Source organism: Pseudorasbora parva, chromosome 15, assembly GCF_024679245.1.
Source record: "Pseudorasbora parva isolate DD20220531a chromosome 15, ASM2467924v1, whole genome shotgun sequence".
Lineage (NCBI taxonomy): Eukaryota > Metazoa > Chordata > Actinopteri > Cypriniformes > Gobionidae > Pseudorasbora > Pseudorasbora parva.
This window is the reverse complement of record NC_090186.1, coordinates 9,902,758-9,917,314: the sequence shown is the minus strand read 5'-3', so window position 1 is coordinate 9,917,314 and position 14,557 is coordinate 9,902,758. Positions and strand designations below refer to the sequence as shown.

Below are 14,557 nucleotides of genomic sequence, written 5' to 3'. Positions count from 1 at the left end.
TTTCATTCATGAGGAAACGCAGAGTTTGGTGTAAAAAAAGGTAATAGGCAGATCCTTTTACGAGAATATTTCACTTCCAAATTATTTGGAATATTTTTGACCTATTCAATACTGTTAATATGTGCACAGTTTTACCACTTCACTATTTGATCGAGAAGTAAATTTGTGTTTCACATTCGTACTTTGTGATTTTAATCCAGTCCAAATCAAACATGCCTGTGTTTCTCACACAACCTCAGTAAATATTATGAAGCAAATTACTGACTTTTTTTTGGCTTACTGGGAACTACAGAGGTAACCCTCACGTCCAACTCAGTACACAATTTACAGATTTAATAACTGTCATTAAAATATCTTAAAAAGAATGTCCAAATAGTGCTGACATAATTTTCCCCATCTAACATAGAAAACTGACTTAATTTAATTTAGAAAACTATTAATTTAATATCACAACACCATTTTCAAACATAGCCTACAGTCCCTGAAAAAAGTCTTGTCGCTTATCTATTTTCTAGAAATACCTGATATTAACCTGACTTTTAATTAATTAATTGGTGTTAGAAATAGCTCATATGAAAAGCTAAAACCCTCCCAAAAGATGTTTAATGCACTGAAATAAATAATGTTCACAGAAAAAATATTTATCATTTAATCAAGACGGAAAGGTCAAATTTTGGCAAGACAAAAGTTGTCGCCTATACAGAAATTGAACAAATTTACTGCAAATACAAAAATATGTCAGCAAATTAAGTTGTGGTGCTGTGAGATCCAAATGTAATCTCTTATATGACATCAATGAGCTTGAAGGACTGCATCCATGCGGTTTGGCAAGGATTCATACAATTTATTGATGAAGTCATCAGGAATAGCTAAGAAAGCAGTCTTGCATGCCTCCCAGAGTTCATCAATATTCTCTGGTTTCGTCTTTCATGCGTCCTCCTTCATCCTACCCCACATATGCTCAATTATGTTCATGTTTGGTGACTGGGCTGGCCAATCCTGGAGCATCTTGATCTTCTTCGCCTTGAGGAACTTTGATGTGGAGATGGAAGTATGCGATGGAGCACCGTCCTGCTGTAGAATTTGGCCTCTTTTATGGTTGGGAATATAAGAGGTAGCTAAGATTTCTTGGTATTTTAGACTATTGATGTTGACTTCCACCCTGCAGATCTCTCGCACACCCCCATACTGGATGTAACCCCAGACCATGATTTTTCCGCCACCAAACTTCACTGTTTTCTGGGTGAATCGCGGATACATTCTGGCTCCAGTAGGTCTCCTGCAATATTTGGTGTAATTCAACAGAAGATTCATCTGAATAATCCACCTTCTGCCATTTTTTCAGCGTCCATCCTTTTAACAGGCTGTGGGCCTTGGCAAATGCCACACGGTTTTTCAATTGTTTTTTGTTTAGTGCTGGCTTCTGGGCACTGATTCGACCATGGAGGCCATTTCGAGACAGAATCTGACAAACTGTTCTGGTTGACACAGGGACTTCAGATGACCAGGTCTCGTGGAGCTCTGCTGCAGTGGAAAATGGGCTGGCCTTGGATTTTCGAGCCAACAAACGGTCCTCTCGAGCACTTGTCTTGCGGGGTCTGCCTGACCTGGGCTTGTCAAAAACGTCTCCAGTCTCTTCAAATCTTTTTTTTATCCTCTGTACTTGACGCTGAGACACATTGAAGGTGTCTGCCACATCAGAAGTTGATATAGTCTTCAGCCACTTGATAATCAAAACTTTAGTCTCTGGGTGAATCTTAGGCATGTTTGCAGAGGTCTAGTTGCAGTTGATGTGAGGGTCTAGCGTACTGGGGTTCTTTTTATACAAACTTGAGACCTAACTGATCCATTATTAGTCAAAGGTGAAGCTCATATGACAAGGCGACAACACTTATGTCTTTGCAAAAATTGACTCAATGGGCTTTACCAAGCTGTGAATATTAGAATACTTTTTGAAACTTTAGTTTTTCACTGAAACATTATCACAAAAGCTGGTGGGATTAAAATGAGCCATTTCTTGTAAAAAAATCTTGATTAGAAAGATATTTCAGCGGCACTTTAGGTCAATTTGTACACAAGCGACAAGACTTTATTCAGGGACTGTATTTAATAACCAAAAAGTATTCTCTTCAATCAAGCTCAAGATTATATATGCAATAATATATAGTTACTTTGACTTTAGTTACTTTAAAGGGTTACTTCATCGATTAGCATATGGCTTTGTATCAGTAGAAACCCTGGAGTATATTCAAATGATTGTGCTTTCCCCCCTCATATCCCCCTGAGACAAGACATTGATGCATTTTATTTCTGGAATAATTCCTCCTATGATGCAAATTGACGATATTTGCATCATAGGAGGAATGTTTGGCCAAAGGCTAAAGACTACAGCCAGCAGAGGGAGCCATTTCCGCATGTTTTAAACCCGCACATGGGGGGAGATCACACTCAGAGCTCAGCTCGCAGCTACAGGCACTCATTTAAACGAAGCTATGATGAGCAATGTAAGTCTTTTAACTTCTCAAATGAATTTCTATGAAAGTTAAGCTTGCAATAGCATGAACTGAAACGCGCCAGACTGAACTCGCGTTGTTAATGTATGTAGGGCCCTATAATTTCCGCGATCACGGAATCCCGGAATTGGCATAACGCGGAATCTGCACATTACCGCGGAATCTAGTGTTAAATGCAGATTTTCCCAGAATTTTACATATTTGTAATGGAATTCTGTTTTGTGTGGGAGGAGAACGTATGTCTGAGGAAAATGCAGACTGGTGGAAGCATATCTTTGCGACACAACCCCTCCTGTCATTTTAGCTCGCTCTTCAAAACAATGAAAGTATGGCGAAGTTTGTCTCCGCAGCTCTGCTTTCGTCAGAGAAAAAGTTAAAAAAAACTCCACGCTAACAGCGGTTTCACACTGCACAGGCACCAGGCAGCGCAGAAGCTTTGCGTATGGAGAGCGGGAGCCGCGCGGCCGTTGTGCTCAGGCAGCATTGGTCGCGCGCAGCTGAACCGCAGCTCATGTATTTCATATACAGACAAATATTGTCCATTCTGTCAGATTTTCCGGTTTTCTGCTCGACCCCTGTCATTCTCGTGCTTTGTTTTATGATAGGCACATTAGGCAACATATCTGCTTCATATGCGACCGTTTTCCCCTCTGTTCCAAACACATGCATATAACATGCTGTACATGTGTAGTTTACATGATAAAAGTAACTTTAAAGTTAAGATTAGCCTCTAGTTTTAATCATTTAAAGGGGCCTTTGAAGTTGTGCAAAAACTTCTGGGAAAGTTGTGTTTTCGTGGGTTTTATTTTTATTTTTCACAGCTCTGGATCATGATGGTGATTGTTAAACCCACAGAAAAATTCACTACATGATTTCATGGTGAAATGTGTAATTTTTCTCATGTAAATTTTCAGCTTTAAATGTTTTACTTAATAGCACTCTATGTAAAAGATTATTCTTTTAAATTTTTTTTAGTTCTTTTTGAATTTTTTTACTTGAAAGAAAAAGCTAACGGAGCACTTACATTTTAACTTAGCTATATAAACTAAACTAAACTAATATAATGTATTTTACCTGAAAGTTAAAAGCTCATAACCATTAATATTTGAAGTGCAGTGTTATTTGCATCATGCAGTCTTTGTCCTAAAAAGTAAATGTGGTATTTGTTACCTCAATAAATTTAAGGTCATTCTTATTTTTTGTTTTATGTTCTATTATATTAACATTAAAAGCACACTCTTTTTTGACTAAAATAACAGTAAAGGGTAAAAAAAACAGAATTCCCAAAAATTAAAACGGAATTTGCAAAAATTAAAACGGAAAAAACGGAATTTGGGAAAAAATAGAACGGAATTTGGGAAAAAATAAAACAAATTTTATAGGGCCCTATGTATGCCGCGAGTGTAGTCGCGATTACCTCAGCTCCCATCACAAGAGCTCATCAGCTCATTTATCTCACTCCTGCAGTTAGTGCTCAGTGCTGTGATACTCGCGTGGCGACTCACTCATTATATTAAACACACACGTTCAGTTTTTAATTAGAGTGTCTTCTCCAACTCAGTCACAGAGGTTCACAGAAGTCACAGTAATCCAGTTGGTGGCTTTGGTAATGGCCTCACAGGGCAGCGAAGCATTCTGGGAATTGTACTCTTTCATCCCCATGAGACAAAAATACATTTTCTGTCTTTTCTCAGTCTAGAAGGCACCAAATTCAAAAATATTTTCACATTTCTACTACATTGATGACCCAGTTTAAATACAGATTCATCTTCCCAGCGCTGAAGTACCCCTTTAAATTCACACTTTTTGCAAATAATGAAAAGTTTAATGGACTTTTTAACAGCCAGTGTTTCGTAACCAGTTGTTTAGATATTGCTTTTTGCAACAAACAGCTTTCATGTGGCAGTATTCTAAGTGTGTGTGTGTGTGTATATATATGTGTGTGTGTGTGTCTTTACCTGTTCATGGAGGCCCAGGAGTTGGCTGTAACGTACTCGACAATGCAAGACACCATTCACATGGATATTGTAAGCCTGAAGAAAGAAGAGTATTTTGTTAATAATTACATTATAAAAATAAACACTCAATAGATATTCATAAGAAATTTTTAAAGGCCCTACTACAGGAAAGTTTTAATTATATACAACATTTTGAAGACAGTAAGATTGCAAAAATACGGTAAAATATTTTGCAATATTATTTTAAATATATTTTAAAATGTAATTTATTCCTGTGATAGCAAAGCTGAATTTTCAGCATCATTACTCCAGTCTGCAGTGTCAGATGATCAGTCAGAAATTATTCAAAGATGCTATTCTTTGATGAATAGAATGCTCAAAAGAACAGCATTTACTTTAAATATAATGTTTTGTAACAACATTTATGGCTTCTATACCATCACTTTTGATCAATTTAATGGATATTTGCTGAATAAAAGTCATTTTGTTTTTGAAAAAAAAATGTATCTTACTGACCCCAAATTTATGAATAGTACTATACATCATATAAAAAATAAACACTGAATAGATATTAATTAGTAATCTGAAAGGCTCATCAGTAACCGCAAGCTGATCGATATAACCAAGTGCAAAAAAAAAAAAACATTTACACAATTATTTTATTAAATATAAACACATCAAATATATATTTACATCAAATATAAACTCTGAAACACGATTTGATGCTGAAGAAAAAAGAAGAAGAAAAAAAACAGTTTGTTAATTATGTAGTTGCTTGGTAAATGAGAACATTTTATATCAAAACAGCTAGTTGAATGGTGGCGTCTTAGTATTTTTGTTGCCATTTCACACACACACACACACACACACACAAAATGTATCTAAAGCAAAGTATCTGAAGCGGTTATTGAGCCTGGAAACCAAAGCCATTCAGGTCACTATTTCTTCTCCACAAAAGTGCTGTTGCTGATACTGCATCAAACCAGCTTCAGAAGGTTTTTTATTTTATTTTTAGTATGGCCCTGTATGACATCATAAAGTGCTGAATTGCCTGTATGGGCACTTATCCCGGCTGAGAGTGTGCGCACATCAACCAGAGCGAGAGCAACAGCACCCATCAACGGGCTTCACTCAGGGCTATTCTGTCATTTTGTTTTAGGAACATGAAAACAACAATGTCTCTAAAGATGCGTGTCTCTGGTTGTGAGGGAAAGATAAACTTGTTCAGCTTCCCAAGCAACAACAGAGTTCTGCAAGATTTTGTTCCCAGTCATTAGTCGAAACTGCAGACGGTGAGTGAAACTGCATCAATGTCTGTGTTAAGTTGACAATCAGCATATAATGAAAGATATAATAAGTGCTTATAATGAAAACAACACGAGCGTATAGTGAATCTAAAGTTAACCAGGGGTAATGCCATGATGTCTTCTGAGTGTGTGTGTGTGTGTGTGTTTGTGTGTGTGTTAGAGAGAGAGACTCTTTAACTCCACCCATTGCAAGCTTAAAGACTCTACAAATATGAATATATGAAATATGAAATGTGAAAAAAACAATACTACTCTATAGGTCCTCAAGATTAGCATGAGATTGTGTGCAGAAATTGTGTGTTATGTATCCTTTAAATTACAGAATGAATGAATGAATGAATGAATGAATGACTGTACTACTGTACACCCAAAGCGCTTTACAATCATGACCGGGGTCTCTCCTCAACGGTTGTGCTATGCATCAGAATACTTGCTATCTGTCAACTAGACACAAACCAAAATGTGCCTAGTTGTAAAAGAAATACTTTGACTTTAGGATGGAAAAATATATGAAGGGTGCCGTTTCAAAGACACTAAGCTTTAGGTAGAGTAAATACAGCAAAACATTTCTTGGGGCATTCTTGTGGGTTGTGTGGCCTTTAGAAACTCCAATCCAACAAAGCAAGTTACACACAATACAGAGCAGTTGTGTGACCCAAAAATATTTTGCTTCATTTTGGTTTGTTTCAGGACAGGACGTTGCTGTGCTTATCTATCTTATTGTGGCAAATTACAGGAATGGTCTCAACTGACCTCACAGAATTAACATGCATTCAGATCAGATTCAGCACCCGGCGAATGCGGACGAGACGCTATGACCCAATTATTGAGAGCAAAGAAAGTAACCTCTGCTAAACAACTCATACATGCAAGTCACCAAAAATATCAAACCTAGAACAAGTCGGACAGATGTAGGAAACTGCCATGGCCTTATTTGTCTCCAATATTTTATTTTTTTTAAAAGAGGAAGATTGAGTATGCAAGTCTTCAGGAATAACAAACCATCATTCATTTTTGCCCTTTGTTTGAACAGGAAGTGTGCCATTTAAAACGCAGCCCACTCGATTTTGTGGCTTTTCTGCAAAGTATGCATATTTTGTGACTTAAACAGCTCCAAAATATACTACATAACTTCCTGCCTATCCTAATGCAGATCAAGACAAAAAGACAACATTACGCTTTAGATGTCTGAAGAAGACCACCTCCATCCATGAGTGAAAGCTGAATGCAGAGGGGCAAAGCACTCGTTTTAAATCAGTTTGAGTTGACTTTGGAATATATATATATATATATATATATATATATATATATATATATATATATATATATATATATATATATATATATATATATATATATATATATATATATATATATATATATATATATATATATATATATAAAACGCACATGACAAAATTTGTCAAATTTAAACTAGATTTAAAATGAAAATATATAAAAAGCTATTTCAAAATATTTATAAAAACTATGATAGTGTGTATAAGTATATCAGATAACACTGGGCGAACCTGTCTAAATCAAAGACAAAACAACAGGCTAGATATAGTCATCAGTGAAACCAGTAAGAAGAGTTAAGGGTGAGTACGACTCATACATACGGCCAATTTAACTCTCAGTGGCCTTGAAAGACTCATCTGCATCTGATCACCGTCACAGATGGAAACAAACAACTCTTGCAGTCAATCTGTTAGGAATGATTCATAATAATCTTCACGTCAGCACATTGCGGAACTAACGGAGGTATGTGAACTGATAGCTCATAAATAATCTCAGCCTTTATTCAAATAATTTGATAGCTAAAGAGAGTCAACACCACAGGCACATTTGCAGACATCTACAAGAGGATTGGACTGCAGTGTCTGTCCTTAAACAGAATATACTTTATAATCAAGCCACAGTTCAGTGCAATACAGATGCAACTGTCCCCAGGAGCTGAAGCTGTCTGTTATGAATAGGCTGTAGCCGATGTTGCATGGATAAAAAAGTGTCATGTCTTCAGAGCAGCGAGCCAGCTATAATACTGGATAACTGTTATTCTGTACGAAATGGCAATATTGCACTCCATATGGCTGAAGGAGAGAAGCCAGAAGAACTGAGACATTGTGAATCCAATTCACACAACAACAACTCTAGAAGATGCTAGCTGGAGTCTGAACAACCCTTCAAATAAAAATACTGAAAGTGACAACGCTTCAAAGCTTAGTTCCTGGTTATTGTGCCCTTGTTGTTATTCATCATGTCATAGACACAGTTTTAAAGGGACAGTTCACCCACAAATGAAAATGCTGTCATCATTTACTCACCCTCCATTTATTCCAATCCTGAATGAATCCAATCTGCTGAACACTAAATAATATATTTTGATGAATGTCGGTCGGTAACCCCATTAACAATGTGGTCCATCAACTGTTTCGGACCCCATATTCTTCAAAGTATTTTCTTTTGTGTTAAGTAGAAGAAAGGAATTCATACAAGTTTGGAACAACTTGAGATTGAGTAAATGATTATTTTTTTGCTGATTATTATGCAAGTATGCTGGTTGCAAATGTTTTTAGTAATTGAATCGCTCACTCAACCGATTCGTTTATAAATGCAGTCTTTTACAAATTAAAGAAGTTGTTATCCTTTATTTATTTTCTTAAATGTGTTTCTACACATCTACTAAGAGACTCCAGAATATATTTAAGCATGCGCTTACCCTTCCAATGACTACAAAGTATTTTGTCAACTGAAAATGAGTAGGAAAATGATAACCAATAATAAATAACCTAAATAAACTAATTTTACTTGTTCTTTTAATTTCGTTTAGTCACTCTCTTTGTTTAGTCATCAGTCGTTTTAACAAGAATTGTAATAAAAGACAATCACTCGTATGAGTATGACGCTTTCGTTCCCTCGCGTTCAAGTCAGTCAGAAGATTCATTCAAAACCCTATTCGACGGCGTCTTCAAATCTAAAAGCTATAGGCGCATCGCTTATTTGACCTCCAGTACACTTACCACATATGTAGACCCGTTTTCATCGGAGCGGACCTCCGTCTCTGGGATGGAGAAATGCATTCTCTACTGTATGATTAGGCTACACGTCTTTGACGAAGTTGAAATTGCCGTTAAAAGCGAGAACGTTCACGGAAAGCACTCGGTGTTGGTTTGCTGTCATGCAGGGACCAAACTGAATGACGGCGAGCTACACTCGCTCTGAACAGACCAGTCCAATCCTGAGATTAATTATGCCAGAAAAGTTGGATTATTTGAAAAAAAACTTTCTTAATGTTCAGGGCTAAACTTTTCCAATAAACATCTAAGCAGAAGCCATGTTGCAACTGGAGGTAATTCCACGTTCATTGTCGGCAATTTATCGATAAATCTGCCCCCACTTCCTCGCGCACTGTAAAAGAATGCGGGAAGAGAGTAAACAAAACACAGAAGTGTCGTCGCAAGGCCAACGATCCAATTAACTTTCCAGGTTACTCCATGTAAAGGTGCTCCGTGGTTGTCTACAGCCCCCGCTTGTACCTACATTGGTACATACGAGCGAGCGTGAAAAGGAAACAAATGAAGAAACTGTTTTTCGCAGGATACATGTCGAGATACCGATACAGTGCTCGTACTTGTTAGGGCGTTAAGAAGAACACGCATCCGTCCACATTGTAACGAAAGCTTCCAGCTCTCTCTGCTGTAATGTATTCAATATGTATCTGTGCTCTCCCAATTCCGAAGCATTGCAACAGTCTGGATCAAACCATTCTTCTTTAGATGGGGGTGTTATTGCGTAAAACGTTCATTCGTGAATCGAGATCCTTTTTGGCATGATGTTGCTGTAGTAGTAAACAATTTTTCACGAAGATGTAAACTAATATTTATAATTGATTTATGGTTGAAAGTGTTTACACTCAATATTATGTTTAAATAGGCTCAAAATGGTGCTGTGATAAAGTAGCTAATAGTGTGCAGTTAAACGTGTATTTAAATGTTGGCTCTATAATAGTTTAAAAAAAAATTGGTCACCGGGTCGGAACCCTGAATTAATTTTTGAAGTCAAGGCTATCTAGTAGGCCTAGGGGCTATAGCCCCTATATATATATATATATATATATATATATATATATATATATATATATATATATATATATATATACAACCACGTTTTCCTTTTTATTGTTATTGCAGTTTTAGCAATAGCCTAAACAAAATAAAGTTATAAAATGTATTTATTAAGTAAAATTAGCCTATAACTCAACATGGCAGCATAGTTTGGAAACGTTGTTTTGTAGTAGGCCTAAAGAATTTCCATGAAAAAAAAAAAAAAAAAAAAAATATATATATATATATATATATATATATATATATATATATATATATATATATATATATAGCCTATATAATATTTATTTTATAATATTTTCTTACAACTTTGATAGCAATGTTAAATGGTTAGCTTGACAAGGCACACTAATAATTTCGTCTAAAATCGAGACAAGTGAATGAGAGAATGTATTTGTCTTCCTGCCACAGAGACATGTCTTCTCTAAACTGGGACAGTCCAAAACCCCCATTTAAAGGGGATACAGAATTGTATCATAGCCTATTTACAACTACTTACATTTTTACTAGGTTATTTTTATGTTAGATAATAGTTAACTAAACATAAATTAAATAATTAAACGTTATGTATGCCTGTGCTACTGTTTTAAAAAATAAGCCGTAGGCCTATTCGTTAAAATTTAGACCTTAGGCTATCATATTAAATACATGTAGAGTGGAGTAATATTGGAGGCATGCATGGCGAAAAGGATATCAATACAACAAAGCGAATTGTGAAAAAACACCTATTTTTTTGTAGTGTTTCGTCTCTATCGAAATTTCACAATGAGAAATGCGAAATATTTACGCCGCCTGGTTGTCATGAATGGGGTCGCGGAACTTGAACGTCACATGATCATCGAGTCACATGACTTTGTTTTTGGTAAAAATGACAGCTGCCTTTACAACATATGCGGTATCTGCAGTGTATTTTTGTACTCTTTTATTCGATGTATATGTCGACAGTCAGGATATTGATGTAGGCCTACAGGTGAGACGATCGATTACATCTAATGATTGCAACAATTACAGCTAAAGGATTACAATGAAACATGCTACGTTACCTTGTTGTCAACGATGTTGTAAAGTAAAACTCATTATTAATATTGTTTATAATAGCGCACATTGTTCTATAATATTTTGAAAGCTTTCACCTTTATTTTCGTTAGTTATGCCACATGTGCAATGGGACTGTACGACAAGACAGTCCTGTCTGGGGTTTCTGCCTAAAAAAGGGCCATATTAATGGACGCTGCTGTTTTGAAAATAATACCAGCAATATAGACACCCTTATAGGGTAGGAAAACTTTCTAGTATCCCACTTTTTAATTGTGATATTGTGATTTTATATATATGTAACCCCCCCCCCCCCCCCATTTCTAAATGTATACCTGTACATTGTTTTAGGTTGGACCTGTCAAACTGCTCTATCAGCCACATAGAGCACCTGTATAATTCATTCACAGCAGTCATAATGTATGTACCAGGAGGTTTCTTATCAGTAATCTGTGCATGCGTCTTATTTAGCACTAAATGCAGTACCTAAACAATATCTAACTGTTTACACAGAGATCTCTCTAACAACCCAGTCTCCAATCTGAGTGATTTCATATTTCAGGGTTTCAGCCATCTTACCCAACTGTAAGTTATGCAAGACCACAGTATATGAATTTCATAACATTTAAGCCATGGGTTTTCAAACTGAGCTCCATGAAGCAAAATTGCCAGGTGGTGTTAGTGGACATGTCTAGAGAAAAAGAGTGTAACAAATATAATAAAAAATAAATGTAATAAAGTAAATAAAATGAAATACATTCATAAATAGAACTAATAAAATCGAAATGTTTACCAAATAATATATTACATATGTTTATACAATTTTCACAGTATAAATTGGGTCTTTATGTAAGGATGGGGTTATTTGGGGGTCCATGGCATCTCAAAGATTGAAAATTCCATATTTAAGCAAACATTGTAAGATGACTTGACAAATCTTTACCTAGTTTACTACCCTCAAAACTGGAGTGTCCGGGAGGCAATGCATCATGGGATAAGGTTGAAGTAAAAAACAATGCCAGAATCTGCGAAGGACAGAAAAATGTTTGCAATCAGACAGCGCAGATGCGTAAGTTATCAATAAACTGGGATCTCAATCTTTAACATGTCTTTCGATGCATTTCTTGAATATTGTTTGTTTCTTCAGCCTGGAATTGCCCTGAAAACTCATTCTGTAGCCCATATGGACCAGGGTTCTTTGAGTGTGGTTGTCTCCATGATTTCCACGGATACAAGTGCATGAGAAAGGTGAGACCCCTGAAAGATCATCATCAAAGGGATATTTCCCCCAAATATTAAAATGACCCCATGATTTACTCATCCTCAAGCCATACTAGGTGTATATGACGTTCTCCTTTCAGACGAATACAATTAGAGTTATATTAAAAAATGTCCTGGCTCTTCCAAGCTTTATAATGGCAGTGAATGGAGGATGAGATTTTGAAGGCCAAAAAAAGTGCATCCATTCATCCATCCATCATAAAAGTGCTCCACACAGCTCTGGGGGGTTAATAAAGGCCTTCTGAAGTGAAGCGAAGAGTTTGTGTAAGAAATAAAAAAGTCAATATTTAAAATTGTATTAACTAAAATAACTAGTTTCTGACAGATGACCATATGTTTTAAGGTGAAAGAGGAAGCGTAGAGGATAGAGCAAAACAAAACAATGATCACAAATTAGAAGTCTAAAACAAGAATTTTTAAAGAGAAATGTAAGAGGAGATTGAGTTTGTTGTCCAGCACTATTTGTTTTAACCGCGAGAGACGTCAAAGATTAGGCTACTCCTACATCATATCATGGGTTACTCTTTTGGCGCAAGTCAACTTTCGTCGGCTGTCTGCCGGAAGGTAGTTATTTTAGTTTATAAAGTTTTAAATATGTACCCATGTACCCATACAAAAACTCATTGCTTTGCTTCAGAAAGCCTTAATTAACCCCTGGAGTTGTTTATGGAGTACTTTTATGATGGATGGATGGATGGATGGATGGATGGATGGATGAATTTTTTTTTTGGACTTCAAAACCAGCCTGGATTTTTGCATTTATATTTAACTGTGTTTATGTTCATCTGAAAGAAGATGGTCATATACACCTAGGATGTCGTGAGGGGGAGTAAATCATGGGATAATTTACATTTGTGGGTGAACTATAAATTGTACAGGTTGGCCATCACTCCTTTATTGCACACCTTCATTCTTTTTTCTCAATTGCAGGGGGAGTTTCCCATAGGTAAGGTTCTTGGGATACTTACCGGATCAACAGTTGTGGTTTCATCTTTACTCTGGTTCACACAAAGACGAAAGGTCGAGACCACTTGAATTTTAAAGAGAAGCGATTGTTGGAGTGCCACAAAATGCATCGAGCTTATTGGAACTGATGAGAGAAGTAATGAGAACAGTTTCATACACTGGAAGGGCAACCAGCGGATGAACATTTCAGTTTGTTTTTTAAAGCAGGTTTGCGTGGCTTTCAATTGTATGTCCATTTTAGTTTTTTTAAACGTTCACTTTATTTTGACCCTTAAGTTCCTTAAACCTTTTTATTTATACATTTTATACAAATATTTTAGTGAATACTGACATATTTTCACAGCCTTGAAAAGACTGGTCTATAAAGGGAAAACTGACCATAGACTGACCTTGCGGATTGTCTTTGGAGGGCAGCCACATTTCTGACAGATGTTTCGACTCTAAACATAGTAAAGTGAAGCATCGGGATGATTATGTCATACTTTGGTTATTTTAAGACAAATTTATCTTTATTTAAGATATATATATGTATATATGTTATTGCTATATCCTGATGTTTAGTGTTTACAGAGGTCACATGTTAGATGCTAATCAATGACCATTCAACCTCTAAAACTGTTTGGCAGAGAAAAGGAAATCTGCTAATATGAGATTAAGAGGGACACACTATTAGTATACATAGATGCAAACACCTCATCTTTAGGTCAGAGATCAAAATAAGTCACCTATGAGATTTGCATAGATCCAATGAGAAAGTGTTTTGAGGGTCTGTTCAGGCTGATCTTTTTTTTGAGTGACAATACAAGGTAAATAAGAAATTGGGTTTAACTTACGAGGCGGTGTACAAAGTATCCCATATTGATGCATTTGTAACCAGTGGGATCTTCAGAGTGTTAATGAAGCTAAGATGATTTCCAACATACATTTTATCTGGTTGTTGTCATCTTGTTTTTGTTTTGTTTATGTATTCATCTCCCATATCTATTGAATCTTTTTTTGTGTTTTATAAAGGGTTGTTTTGCCCTACATACAACACAAAAAACTTTCTACCTCTTGCCTGTTAGTTTTCAGGCCAATGCAAAGATACATAATAGTGTCTAGAAATGAGCGTGAAAAGTAAATATATAAAATGTAAAAAAAAATCTCAGAGAATGTCATCTCTATCCAAGCAATGTTCTCACCTTTTTTTACCCCTCACCCGTTTGCATCCCTGAGTATAATACTGACATAAGTTACATAATGCAAATCATTTGTGTCAATGTAGTATTGTTGGGAGGAATTCAGCATGTACCTCAGTAACAGTACCTAAAATAAAGAATCTGCAAACAAGTTTATTTTATTTAAATTATTTATTTTTCTGTAGCTTTTCCAAG

General features: G+C 36.0%; 2 protein-coding genes across 3 annotated transcripts in view; one reads left to right on the top strand and one right to left on the bottom strand.

Moving 5' to 3' along the window:
• snx17 (sorting nexin 17) overlaps positions 1–9,533 on the bottom strand; it is a 38,734-nt gene extending 29,201 nt beyond the window's left edge. For both annotated transcript variants that reach the window (XM_067417054.1, XM_067417055.1), the window contains exons 1-2: positions 8,799–9,533; positions 4,472–4,546 (exon numbers count right to left, since the gene is read on the bottom strand). In XM_067417054.1, coding sequence (XP_067273155.1) covers positions 4,472–4,546; positions 8,799–8,858 — 135 coding nt within the window. In that variant the 5' untranslated portion in view covers positions 8,859–9,533. The remainder of the gene's footprint in view (positions 1–4,471; positions 4,547–8,798) is intronic.
• Positions 9,534–10,722: 1,189 nt separating this feature from the next.
• On the top strand, positions 10,723–14,513 carry atraid (all-trans retinoic acid-induced differentiation factor). The gene is made up of 7 exons (XM_067417053.1): positions 10,723–10,872; positions 11,051–11,178; positions 11,289–11,357; positions 11,451–11,522; positions 11,885–12,006; positions 12,085–12,185; positions 13,149–14,513. Exons 1-7 carry the CDS (start codon positions 10,750–10,752, stop codon positions 13,251–13,253), a joined length of 720 nt encoding a protein of 239 aa, XP_067273154.1. The 5' UTR covers positions 10,723–10,749; the 3' UTR covers positions 13,254–14,513.
• Positions 14,514–14,557: the final 44 nt, after the last annotated feature.